The 11,090-nt window shown below is 43.5% G+C and overlaps 1 protein-coding gene across 1 annotated transcript in view; it reads left to right on the forward strand.

The window, feature by feature from the left end:
• The window catches only part of RHEB (Ras homolog, mTORC1 binding), a 41,980-nt gene extending 31,112 nt beyond the window's left edge, over window positions 1-10,868 (forward strand). The window contains exons 3-8 of the mRNA XM_056519626.1: window positions 660-727; window positions 3,161-3,243; window positions 6,451-6,507; window positions 6,589-6,636; window positions 9,232-9,313; window positions 10,304-10,868. Coding sequence (XP_056375601.1) covers window positions 660-727; window positions 3,161-3,243; window positions 6,451-6,507; window positions 6,589-6,636; window positions 9,232-9,313; window positions 10,304-10,396 — 431 coding nt within the window. The 3' untranslated portion in view covers window positions 10,397-10,868. The remainder of the gene's footprint in view (window positions 1-659; window positions 728-3,160; window positions 3,244-6,450; window positions 6,508-6,588; window positions 6,637-9,231; window positions 9,314-10,303) is intronic.
• The last annotated feature ends 222 nt before the right edge of the window (window positions 10,869-11,090 follow it).

The following is an 11,090-nucleotide window of genomic DNA, read 5'->3' on the forward strand; positions in this document are numbered from 1 at the left end:
CCCCTGCCTCACCCCCATCCACATGTTTTCTACTGTGTATTACAGTGCTCCATGCTTATAGCCCTAAATCCAGTATCTAGCCCCAGTCACTGTACAGCTTATTTCCCCAGTCAGATCACTATGCCAGTGAATAACATCCAGCCAAGAGGCATTCTATAAGAGGGGGGTGGGGAGTACAAATGGAGAGATTTATTAATTCTTTGATCTCGTAATAAAATCTGCCAGTGTGAACGAGCACTGTTTCCTGCTGCAAGTTTGGGGGCAGGAGAGGTTAATGTTGGTCACCCACTTTCAGTAACACTTAGACAAACACTGGTTTAAGGCTACAGCCCTCCCCATACACAATATTCAGCATGGCTGATTGTTCATGTAACCTCTAAGAGGGGGTGAACAAAGCTGGATCCACAGTTCTGGTGCCAGCTTACCTCTCCAAGGGAAGCATTGGACATTTGAAATAAAGCATGCACAGTCCTTTCACATGACATTGAGGATTGGGTGGTCACAATACTCTTAAGACAGTCCAGAGACGGTGGGTTGTGCAGCTTTGTCTAAAGCGCATGGGCAAATTTGGGCCAGCCAGGCCAAAAGTTTAGCTTTACAAATGTTTTTTTTCTTCTGCTTGGTCCTAATGTAGCCTGCTTTTTTTTAATATTTTGCAGCATTTACCAAACAGATATCAGTGAATGGACAAGATTACCAGCTCCAATTAGTTGATACTGCTGGACAAGTAAGTATATGACTGTTAAGGTCAGTGTTCCCTTTTAAAGGGCTATTCTGAGTTAAATACTTAGCCCACAGCCACAGGATAGGGGATAAGTGTCAGCTCTCTGGGGTGTGACGTATCCAACCCCCCCCCCCCAATGATCTCCAGATTGTTACCCTGAGTCTCTGAAGGAAGCAGTGAGTCACGCATGATCGCCCCCCCACTTGATTGATTCTGAGAGCTGCTGGAGGTGGGCAACCATTGTACAATCTTCAGCAGCTGTATAGATAATAAATGGAGTGGCGAGTCACACACATGCTGCTGCTAAAAATCACAGACACTGGGGACCACTGGGCAGTCTGTGATTGTAAACATCCCCCATCTTTACCTGTGATCTGACACTTTTCACTTACCATCAGAATATATTTAAAGGGGTACTCCGGTGCTTAGACATCTTATCCCCTATCCAAAGGATAGGGAGTAAGATGCCTGATCGTGGGAGTCCTGCCGCTGGGGACCCCCGTGATCTTGCACACGGCACCCCGTTTATAATCAGTCCCCAGAGCATGTTCGCTCCGGGTCTGATTACCGGCGTCCATAGGGCCGACAGCATGTGACATCATGCCTCCGCCCCCGTGTGACGTCACGCTCTGCCCCTCAATGCAAGCCTATGGGAGGGGGCGTGACAGGTCAAACATGCTCCGGGGACTGATTATAAATGGGGTGCCACATGCAAGATCACGGGGGTCCCCAGCGGCGGGACTCCCGCGATCAGGCAAAGGGAGAACCCCTTTAACCCCTTAACGACGCAGGACGTATATTTACATCCTGTGCCGGCTCCCGCGATGTGAAGCGGGATCGCGCCGCGATCCCGCATCATATCGTGTCGGTCCCAACGCTAATCAACGGCCGGGACCCGCGGCTAATACCACACATCGCCGATCGCGGTGATGTGCGGTATTAACCCTTTAGAAGCGGCGGTCAAAGCTGACGCCGCTTCTAAAGTGAAAGTGACCCGGCTGCTCAGTCGGGCTGTTCGGGACCGCCGCGGTGAAATCGCGGCATCCCGAACAGCTGACCGGACACCTGGAGGGCCCCTACCTGCCTCCTCGGTGTCCTATCGGCGAATGACTGCTCCGTGCCGGAGTTCCAGGCAGGAGCAGTCAAGCGTCGATAACACTGATCACAGGCGTGTTAATACACACCAGTGATCTGTGTAAGAGATCTGTTTGTGCAGTGTTATAGGTCCCTATGGGACCTATAACACTGCACATTTTTTTTAAAAAAGTGTTAATAAAGGTCATTTAACCCCTTCCCTAATAAAAGTTTGAATCACCCCCCTTTTCCCATAATAAAAAATAAAAGTGTAAAAAAAAATAAACATATGTGGTATCGCCGCATGCGTAAATGTCCGAACTATAAAAATATATCATTAATTAAACCGTACGGTTAATGACGTACGTGCAAAAAAGCGTATTTTGGTCACTTTTTATACAATTAAAAAATGAATAAAAAGTGATCAAAAAGTCAGATCAAAACAAAAATCCTACCGGTAAACTTCAGATCAGAGCAAAAAATGAGTCCTCATACTGCCCTGTACGTGGAAAAATAAAAAAGTTAAAGGGGTCAGAAGATGACATTTTTAAACGTATAAATTTTCCTGCATGTAGTTTGATTTTGTTGCACTTCTGGAAAAAATCATAACTTATATAAGTAGGGTATCATTTTAACCGTATGGACCTACAGAATAATAAGGTGTAATTTTTACCGAAATATGCACTGCGTAGAAACGGAAGCCCCCAAAAGTTACAAAATGGCTTTTTTTTTTTTCCGATTTTGTCACGCAATGATTTTTTTTCCCCGCTTCGCCGTAGATTTTTGAGCAAAATGACTAATGTCACTGCAAAGTAGAATTGGCGACGCAAAAAATAAGCCATAATATGGATTTTTAGGTGGAAAATTGAAAGGGTTATGATTTTTAAAAGGTAAGGAGGAAAAAACGAAAGTGGAAAAACCCGGAGTCCTTAAGGGGTTAAGGAATGGTATGTAGCAGTGGCAAAACTATAAGTTTTTTTTAAATGGCAACTATTAAATTCAGGCTATGTCAATTATGGGGGTGGGGGGGTTGTGGTAAATATCTAACTAGACATGAACAGCTGCATACAGGTGACAATAGACTGTGATGGGAGATCCTTGTGTTTTCGTCTTCACTGTGCAGTGTATTCTAATACATAACTGGGTTTGATGTCCCTGTGAGCTGCTGTGCTGGGTTTCAGATGGTCGGCAGTGTGTTGCAGGTTAATGTCTCATCTGATCTCCACTGCATTGGTAATTGTGGTGACTGGCAGTGATTAGATCTGTTCCCATGGAAACAGGGATGTCCTGATCTTCCTGAATTTATGTGAAATATTTGGTAATTGTATGTGTACATTTTTTTTTTTTTCTCTTTTCTTTTAGGATGAATTTTCAATTATTCCTCAGACCTACTCCATAGACATTAATGGATACATCCTTGTATACTCGGTCACCTCCATCAAAAGGTATATTTTGTCTATGGGTGGTTCCTTTAGCAGATATGTTGTATATGACAATTGCAGTTTTTTGATAGGCTGCAAAATGAATCTGTTGTGTGTTCTGGGGCTGTTGACACGTAGCAGTTTCAGTGAGTTTTTACTCTGATTGTAGCACTTTCTCTGCTTGAGAGTACAGACTATTCCAATAACTGATGCAGTAAACAAACTTTACAATTAATCAAACAGGTCAGTTTTTCCGATCGCCTAGAATACAAACACAATGGGGAGATTTATAAAACCTTTGTAGAGGGAGAGTAGTGTAATTGCCCATAACAACCAGATTCCAGCTTGTATTCAGAGGCCTTTAAAATATGAAGTAGCAAACCTGGTTGCCATGGACTACATCTTTCTCCACCGAGGTCTTGATAATTCTCCCCAATTTAACTGCAACGTGAGAACACCACATTAGGGCTTTTTATTTTTTGTGAGGGGGTGATGTATCCTGTGGATAGGATTAACTTATCCCTATTCATGGGATATAGGCTAAGTAGCTGATCGTGCTGGGACCCCCTGCAATCTCCAGGACTGGACCTGGCGCTCAGTGAGGAATACATGCTTCAGACATCATGCGCTCCATTCATTTCTTTGTGGAGTGCCTATAAGACTTGAGTACAGCACTCTGACATCATCGGGGCTCCCATAGAAATGGAGCACGTGCCGTCTACCGGTAGATGACTCCTCAGAGCTGGGTTCCCATCCCGGAAATCACGGGCAGTCCGTCCTCCAATCAGTTACTTATCCTCTATCCTGTGAATAAGCTAGTTCAGTGAGCTGTTCCAGACACCACGCCCCCTCCCAAAGGCTTGCGTTGCTTGCTTGAGTGTGCCGTCACGACGGGGCTTGGCCGTGAAATCACAATACTCCGGCCCCTGTATCTCCCATCAGCCATGGAGCATTCTTTGCTCCATGCAATTGGTGAATGGGGGTGCTGCATGAGAGATCATGGGGGATCCCAGCAGCAGGACCCCTGTGATCAGACATCTTATTCTCTGCCCCTAAACATCTTCTACACTATCCAAAGGATAGAGTACCCCTTTAAGGGGTTAAAGGAACTCCAGCAAACGTTTACTTCTCCCCTAGCCAGGGGCGTTGTGTCCTGAACAGCCCACTGAACTAGCCGGTATGTCTTTTCTCCAGTTTTAAACGCTGCAATCAACTTTGATTGCGGCTTCTAAAGGGCTAATGCCGGACATCTGCACAGTCGGCGATATCCGGTATTAGCTGCGGGTCCTGGTTGCTGATAGCCGGTGTTTCCGGTTGCTATGAAACCCACTGAGTTCCTGAGCGCGCTTCATATAACGTGAGTGAGCAATGGACGTAAATTTACATCCATTGTCCTTAAGTAGTTAAGGCTGTGCACATCATGTTTAGAGTGAGCCAGTAGATGTTAAACCACCTGTCAAATAAGCTGAAGGGTTGTTTTATTTTTTTATTTACTTTTTTTTTTTTTTTCATAGCAACAAATAACATGTCGGCTTCATCTTTAATGAGCTCTGGCAAAATGAAAGCTGAGCTGTGATTGGTTGCTATGGGAAAATGGCACAATTTTTAGCCTTGGGCAGATCAGACACTGTTAATAGTGTAAAGACTCTTCATGGATGGCACTACATGGAATATTATAGACTACAATTCAGATGGAGGGAGATGGGACACTCTTCTGGCCTCCAAGGTGCTGAAATAACCCAATGGCCTTTTTAAGCTATTTATGTACATTAAACTTTCTGTAAACACCGGCTATTACAACAGGCCCTAAAATGCATAGGTGGAGACCTATCAAAACCTCTCTAGAGGAAAAGTTGCTGAGTTGTCCATAGCAACCAATCTTTCATTTCTGAAAAGGCCTCTGAAAAATGAAAGAAGCGATCTGATTGCTATGTGCAACTTGTCAACTTGTCTTGATGATAAATCTCTTCCTCCCCCTCCCCCCAATAGTATTTTTAGATATGGGATGAAAATTCATGAAACTATGCAGTAGCAAGAGATTACCTTCTAGTAAAGAAAATGTTCATTAACAGATATAGCGACAACGGGGTTTATTTAAACCTGTCCGACTACCTCATGCTACTGAAAAAAACACAAGTACACACCCCATGTCTGATTTCTCCTATATACATGTGGTGGTAGGGAAGTGACCCATCCTATCTCCCCCCCGACCTACAATGGCCCAGACATACAATTGTTTTAACATACGATGGTCTCTCAGAGGCCATCGCATGTTGAAGGCAGCATCAACATACGATGCTTTTGTATGTCGGGGCCATCGCATAAACAGCTATCCGGCAGCGCAGACTGCTTCAGCTGCCACCAGATAGCTGTTTACGGTGGTCCGCTGACAATCACTTACCGGTCCTCGGGGCTCTGGTGCGTCCTTTTCAGGATCCCCTGCATCGTCGGCGCTCTCCATTGTCATCACGTCGCTGTGCACGTTGTCCTGTCCAATAGGAGCGGTGTGCGTAGCGACGTGAGGGCGAGAATGCCAGGGAAGCAGAGGCCTTGCCGGAGCATCGGGGACACGTGAGTATAACCTCCAATACCAGTGGTCTTCAACCTGTGGAACCTCCAGATGTTGCAAAGCTACAACTCCCAGCATGCCCGGACAGCCGTTGGCTGTCCGGGCATGCTGGGAGTTGTAGTTTTGCAACATCTGGAGGTCTGCAGGTTAAAGACCACTGGTAGAGGAAGTTGTACTCTCCTGTCCCCACCGCTCTGGACCATGCTGGGTGTTGTAGTTTTGCAACATCTGGAGGTCTGCAGGTTAAAGACCACTGGTAGAGGAAGTTGTACTCTCCTGTCCCCACCGCTCTGGACCATGCTGGGTGTTGTAGTTTTGCAACATCTGAAGGTCCGCAGGTTGTAGACCACTATACTTTACATTGCAGGGATCCCTCAACATACGATGGTTCATTTGGAACTGATTACCATCATATGTTGAGGGACCACTGTACCTTCTATACTACTCTAGGAAAGCCTGTATAAATCTGTAGTTACTGATCTTATAAATAATGTTACTCTTAATCTGAGTAAAGCGCATATGTGGTCATGGTTCATTACTTGATGAAAATTTGGCATTTTTAAGCACTCCTATGACATAATCAAAGCCAGATAAAACTTCAAATGGGAACACTGCTGTACTATTCCAGTTTTTGTTTAGTAACCAGTCTCTTCTCTCTTCAGTTTTGAAGTGATTAAAGTTATTCATGAGAAACTGTTGGATATGGTGGGCAAAGTCCAGTAAGTTGTTGATCCTTTTTTTATAATATCGGTCATGATGGGTTCTTTTCGGCACCTCAACTGACTTTAGATCTTTTTCAGGGTTCCTATAATGTTGGTTGGAAACAAAAAAGACTTGCACATGGAAAGGTAAGTTACTGTCTGTGTTGCCTCACTTCCGTTTGTGTAGTGTATGGAGTATTCTTGGCCACGGTGGAAAGACCAAAGTAATTGTGGGTGCAGAAGTCTTATGGCTTATTCAAATTTTAATAGCGGAAAGGGTATATAACAAAGGGTAGAAAATTTAAATGGTCAGGTAGATAGAAAATATAACGAATGTAGCATTAACAGCTATCAATAACCTTTGTATAACCTGTATTTAAAGGGGTACTCCACCCCTAGAATCTTATCCTCTATCCAAAGGATAGGGGATAAAATGTCTGATTGTGGGGACCCTGCCTCTGGGACCCCCTTGATCTCTGTTTAGAATGCTGGGTGCAGACCGCTGGGGTTGTGACATCACGGCCACGCCCCTCATGACGTCACACCATGCAGCCTCAATGCAAGTCTATGGGAGGGAGCGTGGCAGCCGTCATGTCCCCTCTCATAGACTTGCATTGAGGGGGTGTGGTGTAACATCAAGAGGGGCGTAGCCGTGACGTCATGACCCCAGCCGCCCACTTCAAGCGTCCGTAACCAAATGTTCCGAATGCTGGGCAGCAGAGTACCCCCTTTTTTTTTTTTTTTTTTTTTTTTTAAGGGCTATCCAGGTTTAGGAAAAAAATACAGCCTCTGTCTTCCAAAAAACAAAACCACTCTTGTCCTTGGGTTAAGGCGTTCACTTCAGTTTTTGTGGCATTACAGCTTGGTTCCACTAGAGTGGCGCTGTTTATCAGAGCAGCACTTTGTTTGTTTTTGGGGGGTGGTGGTTCAACCTACAGAAACATTTCCAATAAGGCCATTCAGCTCTGTCTGGACAAATAACCCCCCCCACCCCCCACATCACTTATGATGTGACTGAGCAGCATCGACATGGATTTTTATGGATTAGTCAAGATGTGTATTTCGCAGCAGTACACTCCATTATAACGTGGTATTTACAGCAGATCCACTCCCTTCCCATATAGCTGTCAGGTATACGTTGAATAGCTCCCTGTGTGAAGTACCTTGTAGGAATTAACCTTTTAAGGACTCGGCGTTTTTCCATTTTCCTTTTTTCCTCCTTACCTTTAAAAAATCATAACTTTCAATTTTGCACCTAAAAATCCATATGATGGCTTATTTTTTGCACCACCAATTCTACTTTGTAATCACATTACATTTTACCCAAAAATCTGTCGCAACGGGAAAAAAAATCATTGTGAGACAAAATAGAACAAAACGACATTTTGTAACTTTTGGGGGCTTCCATTTCTACGTAGTAAATTTTTCGGTAAAAATGACACCTTATCTTCTGTAGGTCCATACGGTTAAAATGATACCCTACTTATATAGGTTTGATTTTGTCGGACTTCTGGAAAAAATCATAACTACATGCAGGAAAATTTATACGTTTAAAATTGTCATCTTCTGACCCCTATAACTTTTTTTATATTTCCGTGTATGGGGCGGTATGAGGGCTCATTTTTTGCGCCGTGATTTGAAGTTTTTTAGCGGTACCATTTTTGCATTGATAGGACTTATTGATTGCTTTTTAATTTTTTCTTGATATAGTGACCAAAAATTCACCATTTAGGACTTTGGAATTTTTTTGCGCGTACGCCATTGACTGTGTGGTTTAACGATATATTTTTATAATTCGGACATTTCTGCACGCGGCGATACCACAGATGTTTATTTTTATTTACACTTTTCTTTTATGGGAAAAGGGGGTGATTCAAACTTTTAATAGGGAAAGGGTTAAATTATCTTCACTTTTTTTTTCCCTTTTTTTTTTTTTTTTTTTTTGTTATAGCTCCCATAGGGACCTATAACACTGCACACACTGATCTTTCACATTGATCACTGGTTTCTCATAGGAAACCAGTGATTGATGATTCTGCCGCTTGACTGCTCATGCCTGGATCTCAGGCACTGAGCAGTCATTCAGCGATCGGACAGCGAGGAGGCAGGTAGGGATCCTACGGCTGTCCTGTAAGCTGTTCGGGATGCCGCGATTTCACCGCTGCTATCCCGAACAGCTCCCTGAGCTAACCGGCATGCTTTCACTTTAGACGCAGCATTCAACTTTGAACGCCGCGTCCAAAGGGTTAATAGCGTGCGGCAGCGCGATCCGCGCGCTATTAGCCACGGGTTCCGGCCGTTGTTAGAGGCCGGGCCCAACGTTATAGATCGGGAGCGGACCCATGACATACCGGTACGTCATGAGTCCTTAAGGGGTTAAAAGCTGAAATCTGGTTAGAATGGGCAACAAGTAATTTGGTAGGCAGTCTACAGTCACTATCTCCTTTGCATCATTGGAGCAGTTTGACCTGGGCTGTAAAGTAAGGAGATTCATTATGTTATAGTTTAGAGGTCAGCGTGAAAATAAATGTTCTGACCTTTAAAAACCATTTAACACCCAGATTAATCAATCCTGGAACAAACTGTTCTGATTTGCCAATGGCAACCAATCACAGCTCAGCATTTTGTGATATAAAAGCTGAGCTGTGAATTTTGGGATTTACTATTTTTGGGGATTTTGTTAATCGGAGACAAACTGTTGGTTGCTGAAAGTCTGAATCTATGCATCTGGATGTCTTACAGAGTGATCAGTTTTGAAGAAGGCAAAGCCCTAGCAGAGTCATGGAATGCAGCTTTCTTGGAATCTTCAGCTAAAGAGAATCAGGTATGTAATTATGAGGGTTTGCAGGCCTTTGTGGAAGCTACCAGACTGAAGTAGTCAGTGGAGATTGATGTGATCTCCGCTACAAAAGTCTCGTGTGTGTGTTTAAATTTAAATTTTTTTTTTTTTTTAAATTACTCCTTCCCCCCCCCCCCTTCTCCTCCTATCTTCTCTCAAGTTCTGAAGCCAATTAAACTGTTCTCCATTTAGTACTGATATGTAGCTTAAATGATCGGCTATCTTCCCCGATATGGGGAAACTGCGATAACCCCCCCCCCAATTTTGCATACATCGACCCATTTCATGTCCACTGCCCATTTTACATTTCTACCTTTTTTTAAATTTCTATCTCCTCCTGTCTCATTACTCTGCCAGGGTGCCTACAGCTGTTGTCAAACTCCAACTCCCAGCATGCTCGGACAGCCTTTGTTGTAGTTTCGCAACAGCTGGCGGCACCCTGGTTGAGAAACCCTGACTTTTAGTATTTTAATTGTTTTTTACCTGCTCTGGCCTGCAGCGGCACACGGGAGCCAGATAATCGCAGGTTTTCCCAGGGGGCCGTATCGCAACTTGCAAAAGTCTCAATTTAATTGCTTTTGCAATATATTTCCATGTACTTCCAGCACAGATCAGGTTTTGGGGCCCACTGGCCTTTCACCTCATTGGCTAGAGCCCAGCACCTTCACCAGTTACTCCCTTCTATGTGCTAGTCACAACCTCTACCGCCTAATGGGCACAGGTTACCAGCGATATATGCAGTGCCATACCACATGCTAAACTGTTGACCTTTCACCAGGCCTGTGATTGGCTACAAAACACTGCTACTCTTCACTTCATAGTTTCATACCCCACTTCCACCAGTGTCATAAACTCTAATTTGCATTCAATACCTTGTTAACGTGACAATACCTCTTTATGCAGCCATGAGTGCATATCTTTTGTGCGCTTTCTTTAGCTTGGCTTTTTATCTTTTTTTTTGTTTTTTTTTTGCAGACTGCTGTTGACGTGTTTAAAAGAATAATCTTGGAAGCAGAAAAAATTGATGGTGTAGGTTCACAAGGGAAGTCTTCCTGCTCCGTAATGTAATTCCACTACATAAGCTGCGGACACTGGGAATATATTCTACTTGAATAAGCAAACTGCCTGTTCTACTTTAAAACTAGGCTCTTCTGGTAACCGCTCCCCCCTCCCAGCAGAAGTGTAAATGCTAGTAAAGCCTTGAGACCTCTTCTGGGATTGGAAAGGTTACACTGATAAGATAGGGATGGTCACAGCCGCCTTTTTGTTTTCTTTTTCTTTTTATTCAGATTCTTTAAAAATCTGACTTCTGTGCAGATACCTTACCATATTCAACTCTTCAATCACACATTTTCAATTTGTATATCATATTTCTTAAAATGGCCAATACTTTTACTGGCATTAATTTTTCAGTGTAGTTTGTTTATAATGTAATCACTTAAATGATACCTATTGTTACATTACCCTTAACCAGGCTTGAACGTCAGTGTTTCTTTCTCTGTTCAGTGTAAACTTGTAAATAAAACCGCTGCAGACCTTGTGCTTTGTTGTCTTCAGTTTTATCTGGAAGAAATCTGCTAACCAGCATCTCCTGTAAGCAGTCTAAACCAGGGTGCCTTTTAAAGGGGTACTCCTGTGAATAACAATTTTTCTTTATTTTTTTTTAAATCAACTTGTGCCAGAAAGTTGAACAGATTTGTAAATTACTTCTAATTAAAAATCTTAATCCTTCTGGTACTTATAAGCTGCTGTATGCTCCACA

The sequence above is a fragment of the Hyla sarda genome, chromosome 5 (assembly GCF_029499605.1).
Source record: "Hyla sarda isolate aHylSar1 chromosome 5, aHylSar1.hap1, whole genome shotgun sequence".
In the NCBI taxonomy this organism is placed as follows: domain Eukaryota; kingdom Metazoa; phylum Chordata; class Amphibia; order Anura; family Hylidae; genus Hyla; species Hyla sarda.